At 42.8% G+C, this 23,238-nt stretch overlaps 1 protein-coding gene across 2 annotated transcripts in view; it reads right to left on the bottom strand.

The window, feature by feature from the left end:
- RHOBTB2 (Rho related BTB domain containing 2) overlaps nt 1–12,372 on the bottom strand; it is a 109,945-nt gene extending 97,573 nt beyond the window's left edge. For both annotated transcript variants that reach the window (XM_033950068.1, XM_033950071.1), the window contains exons 1-2: nt 12,247–12,372; nt 701–774 (exon numbers count right to left, since the gene is read on the bottom strand). In XM_033950068.1, coding sequence (XP_033805959.1) covers nt 701–753 — 53 coding nt within the window. In that variant the 5' untranslated portion in view covers nt 754–774; nt 12,247–12,372. The remainder of the gene's footprint in view (nt 1–700; nt 775–12,246) is intronic.
- Nucleotides 12,373–23,238: the final 10,866 nt, after the last annotated feature.

The following is a 23,238-nucleotide window of genomic DNA, read 5'->3' as shown; positions in this document are numbered from 1 at the left end:
TCCTTGACACGCCCATTTTAAAAAATAGTTAAAGGCTTGTTAGGGCTTACTGCCCTTTAAAAAATGGGCCCCTGTGTTTAATTATAAAATACCATCTAATCTAATCCAGATCTAAGTAGGCACCCAATTGCCCTCTCAAACCAGGTACCTTATTACAAATTTTCCCTCTAAAAGGCACTTTTTTGATGTTCCACATAGGCATCCTGTTATACAATCAAGCCAAAAAGTGGTTAAAATATAATAACATCTCTGCCTTCTCTTTCTTGTTTGTTTCCTTTCTCCTTGCTTTCAGTTTTTCTTCCAGATCAGCTGTCACACTTTCTCACTTATAATTTGGCACTTTCCTATAAATTTTCCTTGCCTTCTCTCTTTCCAATCCTCCCTGATCTCTCCTATACCTGCCTCTTCTTCCTAAACTCATCATCTGCCCTTCTTTGTTTGCCTAACCAGGGACATGTTTCTTGTAGTTACACATAAGCTGTTTCTCAGACCAGCTGTTCCACATTCCACAGGGATCAGAGCTCTGGGAAAGGTGCCCCCGCCCTTGCAGAAACTTTTCCATTCCACTTTGACTACTTTTAATGAAATGCATGGGCTAGTAGCATGCAGCCTTTAACTGCCCTGCACACTGAAAGCAAGCACCAGGGAGATGGAAACAGGGTAGGAAGAGAAAGAAGCCAGGGAAATGAAGGTCACTCACGCATCATAATCCATAGTGGTGATTTCCATGGTAGAATGCTCTTCTGGTTCCATCTCTTCTTTTTCCAAGTTATTCTGGGGAGGGGGGAAAAAAAAGAAAAGAAATCATGGAAAGAGATGAGTAAGATGGAAAAAGGTGGTGTGAAGTATTATCAGAACAAAGATCATCAGTCAAATAAGTAGACAGCTGCCTGGCTGGAGGAACATCTCCAGATGTAAAGAGATGTGTCATTCTGAAAAACAGAGATATGCTGAACTCTGGAAATATATTTTAAAAAGGACTTTCTCTCTTCTTTTAGGACTTCTCATTGTCCCTTTCTGATTTTAGGAGGGGGGATGTGGGATGTCTTAAGATAAGGACACGATAAGACCCTAATGTGCAATTTCTGGGGTTTTCACCTTCTTTCCTCCTCTGTTGTCTAGCCTTAAACCCCATACCTTGAAATTGAAAATCTTTAGGGCTGGGATGGGCTCTTTTTTTCTTAGGTTCACATTGTACAGATGTGAGCAGTATGCATCAGATCAGCCTTTCACAGCTCAGGCTCCTTAGGTGTGAAAGTTCTGCCTTCCCACTCCTAAACTTATACCTATACGTAGACCTGGATGTGCTATGCAGAGATAGTGACACTCTGACTCCCCTTGTGTTCTTGTCTTAGATCAGCAACAAGGTGAGCCGAAACATTCACAAATTAGGAGAAACAGGACAGGAGCTGCCAGTATCACCGCTTTTGCTTTGGTCCCTGGAACGACTGAAAGCACAGTGTTAAGTGTTGCTGCATCAGAGATGCGTGCAGATGCTGTGCTTGCTACAGAGGAACTAGCAGTTCCTAGCTCGGAGTTCCGATTGGGGAAGAATAGACAGGTGCTTCTGCTTGTGAGCAGGCAGTGAGAGAAGCAAAAGAGCTTCCTGGGCACAATACTGAGAATCTCCTGATGATGGATGGCAAATGAGTGGCTAAATGCCCAGCCCTGGGGCAGAGAGAAGACTGGATAGATTGTATATTTATTTTGCCAGTTCTGTGCTAAAGAGACATAGGTCTGCTAAATCCCCATGCTTATTACAGAGGATGAGTGATTAAACCTACCATACAGTTTGTTTGTTTTTTTTAAACTGTATTATTATATATATATTTTTATTGTAACCCGCCTCAATAATAGGCAGGCTAAAAATACGAATATAATCCATAACTTATTATGTTTGAATGGATGTAATAATGTTGAAAATACTTAATTAAAAAAAAATAAGAATATAAATAAATAGACAAGGGGCATAGATTTTAACTTTATGTTAAGGAGGTCAAAAATTTATCTGAAACACAGAAATTCTAAAGGGTAAAAGGGATGGGACTCAGAATGGGTTACAAGTTTACATACATATTAAAGTGTTTTTATACAAGGTGTTGGCAAACATGGCATTGCAGAACATTGTCTGACAGGGATGGCAAACAGCCAACAAAGCATGGCATAACATAACATAGCATGGTATGGTGAGAAATAGCATGACAAGCATTGTATTACATAGCTTGGAAAAACATAATTTTGTATATACACATAGCATGGCAAACCTACATGCATATTGCTTTTTCTGTGTAGTTTACACTATCAAAGCGGTTCACATATTTTAGGTACTTATTTTGTACCTGGGCAAGGAAGTAATAAGTGACTTGCCCAGAGTCACAAGGAACTGTAGTGGGGACAACTCACAACCTCACAAATCACCCTCTATATTCGCGGGATTAAGTGCGCAGCCCCCTTGTGAACACCATAAATTTGCAAATACTTTATGCAGATTGATATTGTATCAAAGTTTAAGAACTCATAAATAACTAAGAAAAACTCCCGGCCACCATCATAGAGCTTACTTCAGCAACTGGTGTGGAATTTTAATGCCCTACAATAGAGGCGACCATGGAAACAGCCTATTTCACTCTTCCTCGCTCTCCCACCCTGTCACTTACTAGTCTGTTTAGCAGTAATGAGTCGACTAAGACAGTGTTTTTCAACCTTTTTACCCCTATGGACCGGCAGAAATAAAATAATTATTCTGTGGACCGGCATCGGTCCATGGACCGGCGGTTGAAGAACACGGGGCTAAGTCGTGGGCCAGACCCCGCCCATCTTTACCCAATCTCCACCCCAGACCCCGCCCCCATAATAGTACTAATTGCACCTTGCACGTCCCGTGCCTCATCTGAAAGCCTTCCCTCTGACGTTGCAACGTCAGAGAGAAGGCTTCCGGTTCAGGCGCAGGATGCCCGTAGGAGCCATTGCCCGTGGCTTTGTGCACTGAATCAGTTAGGAAGAGGGAGCTGGCTCGAAGATAACGCCGCATCGATTGCACCGTGGACCGGTGGTTGAAGAACACTGTTTTGGGCCTGATGCACGTGCTGGCCCTGTGGACCGGCACTGGTCCATGGATCGGTGGTTGAAGAACACTGGACTAAGACACAATCTTCCTGTCAGCACAGAGCAGCACTACTCAGCCACTCTGGAACTGCCATCCATCTCGGTTCTGGTTTGTAGCCCAGCTTAGGAGCCGCCAAAAGCTCCAGTGCAAATCATGACTCCATTCCCCCACTTTCTAATGGCTCCCCCCCCACCTCGTAACTCAAAATAACTCTACACTCACATACAAGCCAACCATATCCACTTTCAAATATTAACGCTCAGCGATTCAAACAGCAATATCCGCTCACCTGCCGGAAATCACTAAGGCTAAGAGAAAGAAGGCAGAGTCTCTCCATAAACAGACCCATTTTGAATGGAAAGGAATCGCTTTATCCCAAGCCTGTTTCTGACCAGTACCCGCCCCTGCCTATGCTTTTGAGGGGCATAGGCAGGGGCGGGTACTGGTCAGAAACAGGCTTGGGATGCAGCAATTCCTTTCCATTTTCAGTATTTGACATCAAACTAAACTAAGGGGTCCTTTTATCAAGCCGCGCTAGCGGGGTTAGTGCGTCGGACATTCCATCACGCGCAAATCCCTGTGGCCGGCTAAAAAACTAACGCCTGCTCAATGCAGGCATTAGCGACTACCGCGGCAGGCGGTTTAACGCACGGTATGATGCACGTTAAACCCCCCTACCGCGGCTTGATAAAAGGACCCCTAAAACTTAAGTTTATAGACCAGGTTATCTCCATGGAAAATGGAGTGCGACTCGGTTAACAATCATGAACTAATAATAACAGCAATAATGTTCAAGATTAAATAAACCAAGAAAAGGAAATAAACTGAAAACCAGAGAAAAAACCGATAAAGAAAATTAAGAGAAGCAAGATGCTAGATACTTAGAGAATAATAATGTTTATTTATTTACTGCCCAGAACGGCAGCCGGTGGGGAAAAGGAGAGATGCGCTGAAGGCCAATAATGGTACTGGCACTGCTGTTGCTCGAGACGATTTAATCTCGTGGGGCACACATAATGGCCATAGAAATTGCAGAAAATCTCTGGCTCTGTGGCCCACCCCATTCTGATAGCCTGTAGATGTACATATCCTGCTTTCATGTCCTCCCTTGCTTTCAGAACACTCCAGAGGAGATGCTCTAGAATTTAGTTTATTTGGACCCAGCAGTTTCCTTCTGCTCCTTTGTTCTTCCAACTCATCCAAAACCAAAGCTGGGATTCGGTACCAGTAGCCATCTTTCCCAACTACCAAGGGGATTCCTTCCCCTGTTTTATATCCCTCCCTAAAAAATGAAGCCAAAACACTCCCATAAAGAAGAAACAGAAATGAAAAAAAAAACCAACACCCCAGTGGTAATGACCAGCCAGATGAAACAAGATGATGGGTGTCAAGTACTTTTATTGATTAATGCTCAGTTTCTAATGCAGATTATGAAACTTGACTGGAGGTGGACCCAACATCACCATGTTTTGGTTAACAAGCCTTCATCAGGAATCCTATCGCATAAACATTAAGCAAGCATAAACATAAGAACATAAGAATAGCCTTACTGGGTCAGACCAATGGTCCATCTGGCCCAGTAGCCCGTCTTCATGGTGGCCAATCCAGGTCACTAATACCTGGAAAACCACCCAAAAGTAGCAACATTCCAGGCTACCGATCCAGGGCAAGCAGTGGCTTCTCCCATGTCTATCTCAATAACAGACTATGGACTTTTTCTCCAGGAAATTGTCCAAGCCTTTCTTAAAACCAGCTATGTTAACCAATCGTACCACAACCTCTGGCAACTTGTTCCAGAGCTTAACCATTCTCTGAGTGAAAAAATATTGGGTTTAAAAGTATGTCCCATTGGTCTGCTGGGCAGAGGGGCAGGTGATGTGAGAAATGTCCTCAGGCGTGTGTGGAGAGGGGGAGGGGAGCAGCCCGGCCCCGCATCCCTCTGGCTTTCTAGTAACAAACTCTGTGCTGGGGCAACAGTGCAGGTGCCCACAGAGAGGGCTCTGAGTGCCCCCTCTGGCACACGTGCCATAGGTCTGCCACCACTGGTCTAGTCCCTAATAATCTACAAAAAAAAATTGAACGAACATCAACCCAAAAGAGCCCTCAGATCACTGAAATATATTAGACTGATCACGCCCATCCAACAGGAATGTTGTCTGAGCAAGACTTTCAACTCAAATATCCTCAGAGAGGGTGCAGAACTATGTAACTCTTTTCCTTTAGAAATTAGACTAGTAGTAGTAATAGTGAGGTCAGGAAAACAAATAGACTCATAATTAGTAATATTGAGAAAGAGATAGTAGTTCATAAGTTACTTGGGGACAGATTGGAGAAAAATAAGCAGAGGGGAAACAAATTGGTGAACAGCTCTCTGAGAAGCTGATGTAATAAGGTGCATTAAGCTTAATGCACTGTTCATGGGGTTAAACTTTCCTCATGATTTAATCAGGCTTTCAGTTCGCAAAAAGTTATGTTAAAATGTGACTAAAATGTGCACTAAAATTAGCATACCTCCATGGAAATCCCATGTAATTGAAGGGATTAGTTATTACTCCCCAGTGCAGGGAGGAGTGTTAAAGGCCCTGAAGGCTTACACGAGGTTTTTTGTTATCATTGGAAACTTAATTCCAGAATCAGAGGTGGAGTAAAGTTAACTCACATTTCTCAGGCTGTGCCAGCACAATCCTAGACCTGGAGTTTCTGAGTCTGGGTGTCCTAGCCTTGGATCTCCTGCATCTGGAGTATATCACTGCACCTGGGGACCCAAGTGTCAGGAACCATGCTGCCATAGCAACATAGACTACCATTTCCCCAGAATGTGAGCTGACTTTCCATCTGGAAAACCCCTTCACAATGGCTAAGTACTGGTGTACCCAAGTCAAGTACCCCCTAGTCAGAGGGACTTTATCCCAGGATGCACTACCCATCCCTCCCACCTAACTGCTCTCTCATCCACTTACTAACTACCCCTCCCAGCTATTCCCACCCATTCACTAATCAATCTGCTACCCACCTACCACCTGATTACCTCTATCCACCTCACATCCACAAACCCAACTACCAACCTCACCCAGATACCCACTCACTAGCTATCAAGTAAAGATAACCAAATCAATAAGTAGGGATAGCTATATGGGTGGAGATTAGGAGAAGAGAGCTAGTTAGATAGGTGGAGGTGGTCAAGAGGCAGAGTCCCTTGAGTTCAGAAGTTCTAGGCTGCACCAACGAGCCTCTGGTTTTGTGTTTTGTTACTTCATTGGTTAGAAGTATATTGCATATTTTCAGATGGGCATGGGGTATCACCAACCCAGTGGGTGTCAAAACTGAATTAGTTCCCCTTCCTCCATGTCAGTATTGTCCTTTCCCAAAATAAGCAGGGTGTGAATTAGAGTTAATTTCCACCTATAACTATTTAAGTTAAAACCAGCAGTAATGTTAGAACTTTACAGTCTTTTTTTATCTCATTTCCAAAGCACAAAGGTACGCTAAACTTGGCATTTATCCTATCACACTTTTTCAAACTCATGAAACATTTGCATATTTTCTGCTTACTACACTGTAAGTTAACTTTTTTCATAATGTGTCAGTTAAAAAAATAGAAACATAGAAACATAGAAATAGACGGCAGATAAGGGCCACGGCCCATCTAGTCTGCCCACCTTAAATCCCATTTGGCCTTAAAATCAGGCACGCTGCTGGCCTCAATCACCTGTAGTGGGAGACTATTCCAGCGATCAACCACTCTTTCAGTGAAAAAGAATTTCCTGGTGTCACCTCGTAGTTTCCCGCCCCTGATTTTCCACGGATGCCCTCTTGTTGTCGTTGGACCCCTGAAAAAGAAGATATCTTCCTCTGCCTCGATGCGGCCCGTAAGATACTTGAACGTCTCGATCATGTCTCCCCTCTCTCTGCGCTCGAGCGAGTATAGCTGTAATTTGTCAAGCCGTTCTTCGTATGGAAGATCCTTGAGTCCCGAGACCATCCGGGTGGCCATTCTCTGCACCGACTCCAGTCTCAGCACATCCTTGCGATAATGCGGCCTCCAGAATTGCACACAGTATTCCAGGTGGGGCCTCACCATGGATCTATACAATGGCATAATGACTTCCGCCTTACGACTGACGAAACCCCTTCGTATGCAGCCCATGATTTGTCTTGCTAATTTTTGGCACACGGTTATACTCCTGTTCTGCTACATAAGTTTCTGTAAGTTGCTTCTTAGAAAGGTGGACGTTCACTCCACTGATGAAGATAAGACACTTTTACTTACTTGTAACAAGTAATAAAACCGAGCTGATTTTATTTTAACATAAAAGCAAAGCATTAGGTTTGGTGTCTGAATATTTTCTACACAGAATTACCACTTTGAGAGCTATAAAGACCCTCACTGTCTGAGAGACTGAATACCTGATGTGCAGCTGGTACGTCTCATTGCATGTAGGAACAAATTGTCTATTTCCCTACAGAACACATTTCTCAGGCTATGATCTAATGAAGCAGCCTAATTGTTTAATTCATTTTCTGTCCCATCCTCCCCAAAGAGCCAAGGACCGGTTACAGGCCAACATACACAATATAGAGTTAACAGGTGACAATTTGCCATAGTTACAGTACAAGTTTTTTCAGGTACAAGTTTTTATCTTAACTCGACACATACTAGGGATTAGAGAATGACACGGTGACAAAATTCATCACCATCCCCGCCCCTGCGGATAACCGCGGTAAATAATCCCATGTCATTTTCTAGTGTCTATTTCAACCTCAGACCTTCTACATCAGCATTCTTCAAAGCAAAGCTTGTAGGTCAGTGGTTGTGGCCATTCATACTCTCATTCTTATGTGAGCCAAGGATAATGAAGCCATTGTGACATCACTGATGTGATTGGCTCTTAGGCACTGGTGGAATGAGGCATTATGACATCACAATATCTGCTCTGGATACCATAGACTGTCATTCTGTAGTGTCTGTTTCAACCTCAGTCCTTCTACACCAGCATTCTTCAAAGCAAAGCTTGTGGGTCAGTGGTTGTGGCCATTCATACTCTGATTTTTCCCTATCTCCTTAACCCTTTCAGGACCATAAGGATCGTAGGCCAATTTTTGTGGTTTTGACGACATTTTTATGGTAAAAAGGGCTTGCAGATGCAAAAAAATTGATTTTTTTGTGAAATATCATTATTTTTAATTTAAAAAATCAAGCTTCTGGCTTATGGACAGTGTGGCAAGTGAATCTTCTCGTGAATCTAGCAACAACGCTAATGAATGAATGTCGGAACCAGTTTGTTTACATAAAAGCAGTATCATATGGAATCCGTACATATCAAATTTAGAACTGTAGACTATCCCAATCAAAATTTATAGGATTTTAAAGTTATGGGACAAATATGTCCCTTGGTCCTGAAAGGGTTAAAGAATAACATGAAGATGGTTTCCCGCCGTTATCCGCGGGGACGGGAACGGTGATGAATTTTGTCACCGTATCATTCTCTACTAGGGATCTAATACCAATATCCATAATATACAGATTACAGATTAAATTAGTCATAGTTGCAGTGCAAGATTTTTCAATACTAGTTTTTATCCTAACGGGACACAGATCTAGGATCTAGTATCAATATAGTGTAAAAGAAAACGCTATCAAATTCTGCAAGCAACTATTGCAAACAAATTCATGAGGTGTGTGATAGTGAACTTTAACTGCTGCATGTGTTTCAATAAGCAGGTAGAAGTGCACCTAATTTTGACAAACACCTCTGCAGAGCTGAAAGTTGTCCAATATGGTGACCAGAATGAGAGTGACAAAGGAAGAGGACAGAGATATTGCACCTGGCACAATAAACAAATCTCTTCCAGTGACAAAAAAATCTTCTGAGTACGGATGCAAAAGCTGGACACTATGGAAACAAGTAAGAACGAAGATTGACTTGTTTAAACTTTGGTGCTGGAGAAGGATTTTATGTGTGCCATGGACTGCCAGAAGAACTAACAAATCGATTCTGGAAGAGATCAAACTGGCTTTGTCACTCGAAGCCCAAATGATGAAGTTATGACTGTATTATTTTGGTCACACCGTCAGAAGAGAAAGATCATTGGAAAAGGACATTATGTTTGGGTAGATGGAAAGAACCAGGCAACCAGATGGTTGGACACATTGAAAACAATCATAGGGGATGACATTGGAAGACCTTACTGGACTAGCACAAAACCGATTTCTTTTTAGATCTGTAATTCATCAATGTGAACACAAGGATCCGAACATGAGTCGATGACACCTAACTAACTAAAAGACCAGGGTGAAGCTCTGGGGAAGAGGAGGATGCAGCTCTGGAGCAACATCAGAAAATATTTGTTCAAATAGGTGATGAACTTTTGGAATGGGTTCTCAGTACAGACAATGGAGACAAAAGTCCAGGAATGTACTGTATAGGGGATCCTGAGTGGCAAGGAGGTGAAAGCACAGCTGGCGTTTAGCTGGAGTAGAACTGGGTAGACCAGATTAATGGACTTTTTTTGTCATTATATGCTAAAACTGTAGCAGGAGTGGAGCTAGTGAATGGAATTAGCACATGCCCTTTTTAGTTGAAGCTCAAGGCAAGTGGGTATTTACTTGTCCCCGGAGGGCTCACAATTTAAGGCTGTACCTGAGGCAGTGGGGGGGGGGGGGGGGGATTAAATCACTTGGCCAGATCACAAGGAGCCACAGTGAGATTTGAACTGGGCTTCCCTAATTATTAGCCCACTTCTATAACCACTAGGTTTGAGTACCTGAATAAATTCATGTAAACATTCTGAGCTCCCTTGGAAGAACGGTATAGAAAATTGATTAAATAAATAAATAGGCTACTCCTCTATTCTTAACATATTTATAGTACTAGTGGATCGATGTGGTGCTGACAAGTATTCCTGTCCTAAAGAGCTTATAGTCTAAGTGGGTATCTGAAGTAATAGTTAATAAAGTGACTGCCCAAGGTAGGGAGGTTTCTCAGTGGCAGAAGTAGAATTTGAACCCTGGTTTAGCATAGTTTTCAGCTTGGTGCAAACCACCAGACTATTTCCTCTCTCTAGTCCTGCAATATTGCAAAGCACCCACCTCTCACTCCCTCAAGGGGAGAGGCATGGCAAGAGATGATAAAGATAGAAGGCTAGCTTATGAAAGTGAGGCAGAGATGTTTTATTTCTCCCTCTTAGCTCTATCATCATGGCCTGTGCCTGTTCAGTATTTAAATATAAAAATTCTTCATGAATCGCCAAAGAGGGAATTGCAATTAAATGACAATTTAAATGTGATATATAAAGTCCTCAGTTAACACAACTCAATTTATCAGGACAAGCCCTGTGGAGTGAGTTGTTTATTCTTCTACGAGTTTTGATTTTGATCTTATTCAAGCGTTTGAAACTGTGCCTGTTCAGAACAGGATTCCCATTGTCTTCTATAGGGGACTATTATTATCTAAATATTTTTGTATATTAGGATAGGGATCATGAGGGGCAGTGTTCAAATGTTTGTACAAGTTCGGCATAAATGGAAAATCCCAGTCCTATTATGCACCTCACTTGCCAAATAGCTGTTCACCTCTTACTCCTTTCTGGCCTCTGAAGGGGAAATCTAGAGATCTGAATCTATCTAGATATTCTCTCTTCTGTGTCAGCCACACTGAGGAATCCTAGAGGGAGGGGTAGACTAACCTTTGGGACATTAGGACAGTGTCCGAGAGCTCACAACAGTAGGGGGGCACACTTTCCCTTAGCTTCCATCTAGTTTAATCACTTTGATAGGGGCCCATGAGCCATATTGGTCAAGGTCCCAGATCACTGTCAGTCCACCCCTGCCTAGAGGGCTGTAGATTTCTAGTCCTTTATTAATTTTCCTTTTCTGCACAGCCTGGGCCTGGCAATTAATTATGCTACAATTTCAGAAAAGAAATTGCATTTCTATGCTGCTACTTGCCTGATTCTCTTGTAAGATTCCTTAAAACAGTTTACTGTTGATGCTGGCATCAGAAGGGCTTCATTTTTCTCTACCTTCATAACAAGTGCAGCCTGTACATGCCTGGCTTATGTAAGAGGTAGACAGGTATACCAGGCTGCAACCTGTCGGTAAGGGTGGTGCAGAGGAAAAGCAGCTTAACATAAGTAAAGTAGGCTGATGTTAAGCAAGGTGATATCGTTACCTTATATACCAGGAACCTATGACCTCTTCTACAAGAGCCAGACCAGCTCTCCTCCCCTTGGAAAAATTTTGCTAGGTCACATTATTTCAAAGGACCAAGTGAATGTTTCACATTCTTGCTGCACCCAGCAGCACTCAGTTGGGTCCTCACCGTTTCTCCTTTTAATCTTGGATGTGAGGCTCTTGCTTTTTTCAAAGTACAGCTTGGCTAAGATTCATATTACTTTAAATGGTTGCCCATTTCCTTTTCTACACTCATGAAAGTAAATATTTAGAACAAAAATAAGGTCAGGTGAATTAGCTAAAAGCACCCACATGACTAAACATATGTGGCAAAGTATAAAACATCACAAAAAACAGGGAGGAATGGAGGGAAGTGTAATCCAAAAATATCACTCCAAGACAAAAGCACCACATAAGCCAAGAAAGCTAGCTTATTACTTAAGCGAAAGAAAAGCCTCAGACAAACGGAGAGGTGTACCCACACTCTTCCACCCAAGCATCATAGACAAAAAACTTTCGCACAAGTTTAAAGTTAGCAGGTGGGAGCAAAATAAAAGTCGAGAATAATTAATGGTAAAAACCACTGAACACAAACAGGCCAGTCCGACGATCATTTCATGGCCAGTAACCACTGCTTCAGGGCCTTAGCGCCAAATCCAGATCCTAACTGATAGCTTGGATTTGGCACTAAGGTCCTGGTAGTTACCATCCACGAAACGATCATTCTCAGCTATTTTTTTTGCTCCCACCTGCTAACTTTAAACTTGTGCGAAAGTTTTTTGCCTATGATGCTTAGGTGGAAGAGTGTGGGTGCACCTCTCCGTTTGTCTGAGGCTTTTCTTTCGCTTAAGTAATAAGCTAGCTTTCTTGGCTTATGTGATGCTTTTGTCTTGGAGTGATCTTTTTGGATTAAAGTATAAAACATTACAAAAATATAAATGTTAGCTACCTCGTGCAGTGAACTCACCTGTATGGGAAGTTAACTTGCTGGCCTTCTCTCTTTCCATAGGATCTCTCTGTTTCTCTTTCTCCAATGCACAGCAGGTTATTCAACCTGTGAGCTCTTTAAGTAGTAACTGGAAGGAGCAGGTATGCAGCATTTTTATACACCTACTGAAGTGATGCAAGCGGAAGCCCCAGGAGCAAGATTTTGTAACAAAACACATACACACTCTCTTTCTTTCTCTCTCTCCCCTCTTAGAAGAAAACCTGCTATATCTTAATCTGAGCTGCCTGAGCTAGCAGGATCTCTGCACAGAAAGTCAGAACCCAGTCATGGGCTATCTGCTGTGTGATTATATCTTTGTGTGCAAGCTCCTGTCACAGGATAGGAAAGGACGGCCAGAGCCCAGTCAGATGCCAGCGGGCATTCATTTGTGCACATTGTCATTTTTTCATCTGCAACCTGGAAGCTGGTGAAACACTGAAAATATTTTAGAGGAGAAATATTTTAGAAGGGCCAATGTGCTGTGGTTGATGCTTTAAATTCACTCCTCAATCTCGTGCTGGATGATGTCTATTTTAATATACCGCCCTCAGACCCACCACTCCACCGCCTAGCAAGAACTTCAAGCGGGAAGAATTACATGGCTCATCATCGTCGGCCCCAGCGTTTTTTCTATTTACTCAAATATATTTTCAATAAATTAATTTAAGATTCGTTCAATAAATATCTTTCACTGAAACTTTAAATAAACTTTAAATTTAACTTTATCATAGTTGGTTTTTAACTTATCTTATGCGTGACCTGGGAGGGAATGACCCAACATGTTTCGAAGTGCGCTTTACTCTAAGAGTTCTAGGAGTCGGACGGCATTAGCGGCTGTGGGGGACCCTTGATAAAGCGCATTTGCGAAACATGTCGGATCATTCCCTCCCGGGTCACGCATAAGATAAGTAAAAAACCAACTATGATAAAGTTGAATTTAAAGTCTATTTAAAGTTTCAGTGAAGGGTATTTATTGAATAAATGTTAAATTAATTTATTGAAAATATATTTGAGTAAATAGAAAAAACGCTGGGGCCGATGATGATGAGCCATGTAATTCTTCACGCTTGAAGTTCTTGCTAGGAGGTGGAGTGGTGGGTCTGAGGGCGGTATATTAAAATAGACATCATCCAGCATGAGAATTTTAAGTGAAAGTGCTGGGCTTATTTGGGATTAACATCAAGATTTGGTGGTTGATGCTTTGACATAAATTTAATAGAACTTTGGATGGGTATAGAAGAGACCTCTCGCTCTGCATTAATGAACTCAGCAGAAGAGCATATGTCATATTGGAAGAGGGAGGGGATGTATTTCTATAAGGTAGGTGCTAGGATTTACATAGCAGTTACCCAGGTAAATGTACAGACTACATCCATGTCTGTATGCCATATATGAGGGTATGCATTATTTTGTTAATATGTAGGGTTACCACTGCCAGACATCCAGATTTCCCTTCATATGCCCTTCTTTTCGAGGACATGTCCAGGGATCTAAACGGCTTTTCAAAACCTGGCACTTTATCCGGGTTTTGAAAAGCTTCCTGTCAAAATTGCGCTGGGAGGGGGGCATACGTACCTGCGCGGATGCAATGTGGTGATGTCATTACGTCATGTGCACAGATGCCATCTGGGGGCAGGGCTGGGGGAGTGTGCAGAATGGGGTGGAACTGGGTGGGCCTGTGGGCATGGCCATGGGTCCAGATTTTCCTTCGGGAAAATCTGGTAGCCCTATTAATATGCACATATCCGTGATAGCGTGTATTTTAGAGGTGAGCCTGCACATAGGTGGACTCTGGGAGGGGTGAATTTTTATACATATAATTTATAGAATGCTATCATTTAGGTCACACATTACACCAGCTTAGGGTTACCATGCATCCTCTTTTAAGAAGAAATTACCTCCTTTTGGACTTCTTCAAATTTGTCCTCCAGGTTTTTCAATTTTTAGGAAAATATCCTCTTTTTCTTTTATGTGCCTATGACCAACACACCCATATAATGAGAGAAATCAAATATGGCTTATTAGTCAGCCTGGACACATGAGGGAGCTAAAGAAAGAGAAAGGCATTGCTGATCTCTCTTTCCCCGCTGGATGTATCTTGTCAACTAAAATTTGTTCTTGCAGCAAACTTTTAAGCACAGTATATGTTATGCATAGGGTTACCAAATATCTGGATTCACCTGGACATGTCCTCTTTTGTAGAGGGCTGTCTGGGCATCCGGACGGCTTTTCAAAACCGGCATTTTGTCGGGTTGAGATCGTGGCTGAGTCAGGAGTACATCTGCGCAATTGTGCAACATCAACCGCATATGTGCAGATGCACTACAGACTCGGCCCAAAGAGATGAGGTTTGGGTGGGGGTAGAATGGGGCGGGGCCACTCATCATCCTTTTCCAGATGCAAAATCTATGTAGCAACCCTAGTTATGCAATGACTTTCATGTAGGGTTACCAGATTTTCCTTAATTGCTGTTCAAATTCTCTTGTTTCACAATTTCTTTGGCTTCTTTTACTCCATAGACTGGAAAGAGCCTCCTATTCATCACTATAATTATCCAGGTTTAAGGATGGGACTGACTCTGGCAGTTTGCTTTTGTATGTCAGCCCCTTTTGAACATCTAGACCATGGGTGCCCAAAAGGTCAATCGCGATCGACTAGATCGCAAGCGCAATGCGAGTCTATCGCGGAGCCTGGGATGGGTTCTGCAATAGACTCGTGTTGCCTTTGCATTCTACCTGCTTCCCCGATGCTGCAAAACCCAGGCCTGCACCGGGCCCACAAGCCTCTCCCCATCAATTCTGATGTCAGAGAGGAAGTTCCGGACCAACCAATCGCTGTCTGGCTGGTCCAGAACTTCCTCTCTGACGTCGGAGCTTGTGGGCCTGGCAAGAGCCTGGCTTTAGCAGTGTTGGGAAAGCAGGGAGAAATCGGCAGCGGTGGCTTCGGGGGCAGGGAGAGAAAAAGAAAGAAAGACAAAGAAAGGGAGGCAGGGAGAGAGAAAGAAAGACAGAAAGAAAGGGGGCAGGGAGAAAGAAAAAGACAGAAAGAAAGGGGGCAGGGAGAGAGAGAGAGAGAAAGAAAGGGGGCAGGGAGAGAGAGAGAAAGAAAGGGGAGGGGACAGGGAGAGAGGAAGAAAAAGTTGGATTCATGGAGGGACAGAGAGAGATGTTAGTTGGGGAATGGAATGAGGTCTGGAGGATAGGAAGCATGCAGGAGTAAAAAGAAAGAAAGAAATATTGGATGCACAATCAGAAGGAAATGCAACCAGAGACTCATGAAATCATCAGAGAACAAAAATAGGAAAAATTATTTTATTTTCAATTTAGTGATCAAAATATGTCCGTTTTTAGAATTTATATCTGCTATCTATATTTTGCACTATGCCTCCCCCCTTTTACTACACTGCAATAGTGGTTTTTAGCGCAGGGTGCCTATGAGCATAGGGAGCAGCACGGGGCATTCAGCACAGCTCCCAGAGTTAAAAACCGCTATTGCAGTTTAATAAAAGGGGAGGGAGTATTGGATAAGGAAGAAGCAGTCGGAGCGTACCGTGAGTGATTTCCTGAACTCGCAGTGCTCTGGCTGCTCTCTCCTGCCTCTCCCGCTGCCCTCTCCTTGGCGGTTCGCAGTCGGAAAATACCGTGAATGACCGGGACCGCAAACCACCAACCATGAATAACCGGGGGAACACTGTATTATTTACTGTATACAGGTACTTTCTCTAATGGGTTCACAATCTAAGTTTTTGTACCTGAGGCAATGACTTGCCAGGGTCACAATGAGTTGCAGTGGAAATCAACCCCTGTTCTCCAGGTTCTCAGCAAACTGTAGACACCATTAGCACTTCTGTGTTTATTACAAAATTAATAGCCCAATGAGATAAGAAATCTCTTTGGATTTAGTGCCAGGCAGGAAAATAAATGTGGACAGGGAATCTCCCTGAAATATTCCTCACTGGCAATTGATGAGAGGAATATCAAGCTTTGTTTTTTGTAATTCAGATAACATGCAGTTTGCCATTTTTTCATATTAAACCAGTGGAGTAGCCCCGGCCATTCACTTTGGGCTCAGGCCCACCCAAAATTGGCTCATTCTTGTTGGTGGCAGGGATCCCCAAGCCCCACCAACTGGATTCCTCCTGGTTTGAAGCTGTGTAGCTGGAAGCAGTGTCCAGGGTGGCTGCCAATGGCATGCTCCTTGCATTCTCAGATTTCATGCATGCACAGAGGGCTTTCTGGGGGTAGCAATGGCTGCTTCAGGACACTCTACTGGCTATCCAACTTTGAAGAATTTTGGCTGGGAGGATTCTTCACTAGTGGGACTTGGGGATCCCCACCAGCTCAGGTATTTTTTTGAGTTGGGGAGCAGAGAGGGAGGGACAGTGGGGGAGAGATACAAAGTTTCATGCCTTTCTACTTTGGGCTCAGGCCCACCTAAAATTAATCATCTGGGTACACCACTGTATAAACTTAATGTGCTCAATCCATGGTTCACTCTGTATATTTGAAGGCAAGAGTTTGGGATGCTATCAAAAGTGCTCTTATAATCAGTCCTTGCTATATTGAGTTTTCTATTTTCTCTACAGCTATTCAGCACTTTTGTCCTTCTGTAGCCCTCAGGTCTATTGGTGCTGGAGTGTGGTGTGCTGTGGCTACAGCAGCAGATTGGTTGTTTCTTTTCTCTCTGTCCTATGTTGTTTGCAATCTTTTCTGATTTTTCATTCTCTAGCCCTTCAATTGAATTGTATTGTACACCACTTGGATGGTTTGCCCTTGAGTAGTATACCAATTAAAAAAAACAAACTTAAACCATGAATCATTGGATGGTCTTTGATTCCATCAACTTCTCTTTTATTGCACTTCTGCCATGATATTGAAGGAGTGACCTAATTAGAGCAGTGGGTTGAGTACCAGGGGGAACTCAGTTGAAGTACCACTACAGCTATTTAGGGTCTTGGGCAAGTCACTTAACTCTCCAATTGCCTCAGGTATAACCTTAGATTGGAGCCTGATAAAGAAATACCTTGTGCACATGAATGCAACTCTCTTTGAGCTACAACTGAAAAAGGCATGAAGCTAAATCCAAAATGTTTGTGTCTGTATCTATTATCTTTTAATTGTGCATCAAGCACATCTTGCATAATGTATATTATATTTTAAGTGCATGCACAATTGCTGGTCTATTACAACTGATTCTTCTTATCACTAATCCTTCTTGCTTGAAAATATGGGTGGTGTTCCAAAACACATGTACTTCCCCATGATGTAATTCTTGACCAAAACTAATACAGTCCTGTGTTCTGGCTTAATATATCTCCCATTTATCAACAGATACTGTGTTTTGGACTTTTGCTACGGGCTTGAAAATGCATCCAAATGGCTTCTATGATAAGAAAGAAGCAGTAACTACTAGAGCTGCATTTTGATTTAAAAAATTTTAATCACAGTTAATCACAAAAGTAAAGGTATTTGACTTATTTCCCCACTGAAGTTCCTTGTGGCTATGGGCAAGTCACTTGACCCTCCATTGCCCAGGTACATAATAAATACCTGTATATAATATGCAAACCACTTTGACTGTAGCCACAGAAATGTGGTTTATCAAATTCCATCTCTTTTCCCTTTCGTAAAGGACTGATAATCTCCCTCCCAGCCCCAGATCACTATCTTGGCCATAGATTTTTACTGGTGGCTTCTCCAGTTCTGCACCTCCCCCCCTAATTGCGCTACCTTAACGGTGATCTTCAGTTGGTCCCCGGTAATAGATGCCTGTGGCCTGAAATCATAAATCCTAAAACCAGGCCTTAACCCTTTCAGGACCATAAGGATCGTAGGCCAATTTTTGTGGTTTTGACGACATTTTTATGGTAAAAAGGGCTTGCAGATGCCAAAAAATTGATTTTTTTTTTGTGAAATATCATTATTTTTATTTAAAAAATCACACTTCTGGCTTATGGACAGTGTGGCAAGTGAATCTTCTCGTCAATCTGGCAACGACGCTAATGAATGAATGTCGGAACCAGTTTGTTTACATAAAGGCAGTATCATATGGAATCCGTACATATCAAATTTAGAACTGTAGACTATCCCAATCAAAATTTATAGGATTTTAAAGTTATGGGACAAATATGTCCCTTGGTCCTGAAAGGGCTAAGCAAGCCCATGATTCCCTTCCCTTCTGCCTCTGCAGCATCCCGTACTGACATGACTCTGCAATGAGGAAATAGGATGAAGTTAAGAGGTGATAGGCTCTGGAGTAATCTAAGGAAATTCTTTTTTACAGAAAGGGTGGTAGATGCATGGAACAGTCTCCTGGAAGAGATGGTGGAGACAGAGACTTTGTCTGAATTCAAGAGGGCCTGGGATAGGATGTGGGATTTCTTGGAGAAAGAGATAATGGTTACTATGGATGGGCAGACTGGATGGGCCATTTGGCCTTTATCTGCCATCATGTTTCTATGTTAAGGACAGTGCTGTCACTGAGCTACTGAGCTACCAGGTCAACTTCAATTCCCCCTTTACTTGTATCTAACAATTGTTACCACATCAAGTACCTCACGCGCCGTATCGAGGTGGGGGAGGATATCTTCTTCTTCAAGGAACCCACGTCAACACGAGGGCATCCATGGAAAATCAGGGGAGGGACATTACATGGCGACACCAGGAAATACTTCTTCACCGAGAGGGTGGTGGATCGATGGAATGGTCTTCCGATGCAGGTGATTGAGGCCAGCAGTGTGCCTGATTTTAAGGCTAAATGGGATCGAAAGGTGGGATCTCTTCGCAAAGAGAGGTAGGGGAGGGTCATTGATGTGGGCAGACTTGATGGGCCTTGGCCCTTATCTGCCGTCACCTTCTATGTTTCTATGTTTCTATTATCAAACAAGTCCAACTCCTCTGGTTAAGTTCATCTTTATTATGCAACCACTACATTTTTCTTTCTTGTCTCTCCCACTTACTCTGTTCTATTTGTCAGTTTATTGCCTTCTCACTAACATCTAATTTTTCTATACAAAATTCCTCAAATTTTTTCTCATTGTCTCCCATGTTGCCTCCCATTTCAATAATATGTGAAGATGTGTAGGGTATAAGGGTTTAAGAAGATGAGGTAATACTTTACCTGCTTATAAACACCTGTTGCCAGGATTGTTACCCTTAGGCTTTTTTCTCACTCTCTGTCTGACATGACACTTTATTCTTTGTTGCTGAAGGTGTTCCATGATGGTTCACACGTACAGAAATTGGTGGAATGTGGCTGAGTGAGAGTGAGTGCGTAACACTCATATCTTACAGCTTAAATATTCCACTCAGGTATGTTGCATCCATCACAGGCGTGGAGAGGGGACTCACCAGCACCATCTCTGAAGTAGTTTTAGCAGTCTGTTCAACAGCACCTTTCGTTGTCTGGCATCAGATAACTTCCAGATTTATGAACTACTAATGACTAATTGAACCACCCAGCCTGCCCAGCTATAAAAGGCCAGACTGATAACCAGGCCAGAGGTTTGACTCCTTGTAGGATAATCGGAGCTGGCTCAACTTTCGGCAAGACTGGGCAGCTGCCTAGTGCAGCCAATTCTGAGGGGTAGCAAATAGCAGCTGAAGTCAAAGCAAAACAGTAGGTCCCGACAGTGCACACACCTAAAGGAACATCAGCACATTCTTTTACCTGCAGGGAAGGCAGGCATTTTTCAAATAGCCTATGAGGGACGTCTAAGTCAGAGTTTGGTCATTGTGGGCAAGATGCCCACAAACCCAGTAGAAAAAAAATGTCTATTTTTAAAGCTGTCAGACGTCTATCTTTTATTTTTGAAAATGACCTATGTAGATGTTTTGGTCCTTAGGATGCCTATCTTTTTTGGCCATTTTCAAAAATAAAAACATCCACGTGAAAAATGCACAAAAGCAAGTTTTATAGACTTACCCAACTATCTTGTCTGATCGTGGCAGAGAAATCCCCATCAGCTGAGCTGGTTACGGGGATTTCTCCTGCCAGCTCAGCTGATTGTGATTCCCCCTGCCAGGATCAGTGGGAGTTTACACCCCTCCCAGTGCATCTTGGGATGCAATGGGAGGGGCCTAAGGGGCTCAAAATCACCATTTTGAGAAGGAGCAAGTGCCAGGCATAGTTCCTCCTTCCTTGTATCCGTGATTCTCTGCACGAATAGCATGCATATAATTTACATGCTATTGTGCTGAGCATCGCAGGTAAAAGAAAAATCCATAATGTTGGCCCTAAATAGGTACAGGGGAGGGGAGGCATGCACATGCGTGCAGGGGGTCAGAGAGGAGAAGAGTGCTGATGCCCCCATCAAGATGGCGCAAGGGTTGAATCACCCCCCATTTACTACGCCAGTGCCTACATTCATGACCTCTTTATCTCCCAGACCTCTTCGCCTGCAAGCTCTGAGACATCGATTTGCCCTGAGGACTGCAGCTGCTACCCTCTCCCATGGTGACTACCACTTCATCCATATACCATGCCCTACTTGTCGAGGTGGAGGTGTTGGGCTTCTTTTTTATCCTTCCTGTAGATTCCAACCTTTTCTCCCACCTCAATCACAGCCTTTCCTCATTTGAAGTCCACTCCATCTGGCTTTTCACTCCTCTACCTCTTCGGATAGCAGTCATTTATTGTCCCTCCAAGTCCCCTTCCTCCTTTCTCACTGAATTTGATTCCTGGCTTTTGGACTACCTTGATTCATCTTTTCCCTCCCTCATTCTTGGGGGATTTTAACTTTCACCCTGACAATCCTACTGACACTTATGCTTCTAAGTTTCTTGCCTTAACCTCCAGCTGTGCTCCACTACCCCCACTCATTGGGATGGCCACTGCCTTGGTCTTGTCTTTTTCTCCAACCGCTGTCTCTCTAACTTTTCTACCTCACTGCTCCCCATCTCTGATCATCTGATAACCTTCACAATTACTCACCCTCAGCCATGCCCAGTCATCACCAACAGGTTTTGAAATCTTCAAGCCCTCAATCCTTCCACGCTCTTAACCACTGTTTCATCTCTCCTTGCCTCCACTATGTTATCCGCTCTGGACACCTCCCCGCTCTGTCAGGCGTACCAAACCTAAATCTTGGCTCACTCTCAGTATCTGCTACTTACGTTTCTGTACCCGCTGTGTGGAGTGCCTTTGGCTCAAATCTCACACACATGCTGACTTTCTTCACTTTAAGTTTATGCTGAACTCTTTTAATTCTGTGCTTACACTGGTCAAGCAAGACTACTACATTCAGCTGACTAACTCCCTTTCCTCCAACCCCCACCATTTCTTTGCCTTGCTGAACTCCCTCCTCAAAGTGCTCCCCAGACTATGGCTAATTACTTCCTTGACAAGGTCCACATGATCACCTTTGAATTCACTGCAAAGTCACATCCTTTTCCCTACCCATCATCCACTCTCCTAACCTTTCAGACTTGTATCACCCCTTCTTCATTCATCTAAACAACTCAGGAAGCTCCCCTTGCCAAGTCCAACCCTCTCAACCCTCCATTAACTACTGCTGACTTTTCTTCCTTCTCTGAAATCACAGAGGAAGAAACCGCATTTCTGTCTTCAGCCAAGCCTACCAAATGTCCCTTGGACCCTATTCCCACCCTTCTACTTGATCCCATCTCACATACTGTTATCCCTCCCATCTCATATATAACTTCCACAAGTGATAAAGAACCAGTGTTATAGTCAGCTTAACTATGCATACGTCAATGCTCAGGTATCCAGGGATTTTCAGACAGCCACCCGAGTAGCATAACTCATGGTGGTAAGATCCTCATGAACCCAACCTAGCATTTATGACGTTTTAACAAATTTTTTCTTTTTACTTATTTCATCTATGTAATATAGTTTATGTATGTATATAAAGCCAACTTAGCTTTTATATATATGATTTCTGTCTCCTTAGCCAATGCGTTTTGCTATCACTTCATCAGGACGGGGAAATCTACAAAACATAAAGAAAGAGCATTTAAAAACTTAGCATTCCCTCCCAATTGCTAAGTTTTTAAATGCTCTTTCTTTATGTTTTGTAGATTTCCCCGTCCTGATGAAGTGATAGCGAAATGTGTCGGCTAAGGAGACAGAAATCATATATACAAAAGCTAAGTTGGCTTTATATACATACATAAAGTACATTACATAGATGAAATAAGTAAAAAGAAAATATTCGTTAAAATGTCATAAATGCTAGGTTGGGATTAATGAGGATCTTACCACCATGAGTTATGCTACTTGGGTGGCTGTCTGAAAATCCTTGGATATCTAAGCATTGACGTATGCATAGTTAAGCTCACTAAAACACTGGTTCTTTATCACTTGTGGAAGTTATACATGAATTGATTTGGTGAATTGATAAAGAGGAAAGAAGTTTGGAAAATCCCTCCCATCTGCAATATTCTCAACCTATCCATTTCCACTGCAATTGTCCCCGAAGCCTTCAAACATACAGTGGTTAAATTGCTTCTCAAAAAACGCTCGCTGGACACCATCTGCCCATCCACCTATCACCCTGTCTCCCTTCTTTTGTTCTTATCCAAGCTATTCAAGCATGTTGTTCTTTGTTACTGCCTTGACTTCCTTTCATCTTGACAGATTCTTGATCCTCTACAATCAGGCTTTTGCCCCCTCCACAGAGAATGCCCCCACCAAACTTGGCCAGATCTAAGGGCCTTTACTTGATCCTTATCCTTCTTGACCTGTCTGCTGCCTTTGATATTTTTAATCACAGCTTACTCCTTGATACGCTGTCCTCATTTGGATTCCGCAAATCTGTTCTCTTCTGATTTGCCTACTATTTCTCCCATCGTACCTTAAGTGTATGTGTTGGTGGGCCCTTTTCTGCTGCTAATCTGCTAGTTGTTGGCATACCACAGGGTTCTGTCTTAGGACCTCTTCTTTTCTCTTTACACCTCTTCCCTCGGTGCCCTTATCTCCTCTCATGGCTTCCAGTATAACCTATATGCTGAT

This window comes from Geotrypetes seraphini, chromosome 6 (assembly GCF_902459505.1).
Source record: "Geotrypetes seraphini chromosome 6, aGeoSer1.1, whole genome shotgun sequence".
Classification (NCBI taxonomy): domain Eukaryota; kingdom Metazoa; phylum Chordata; class Amphibia; order Gymnophiona; family Dermophiidae; genus Geotrypetes; species Geotrypetes seraphini.
The sequence above is the reverse complement of the archived record's forward strand: the minus strand, read 5'-3'. Positions and strand labels throughout refer to the sequence as shown.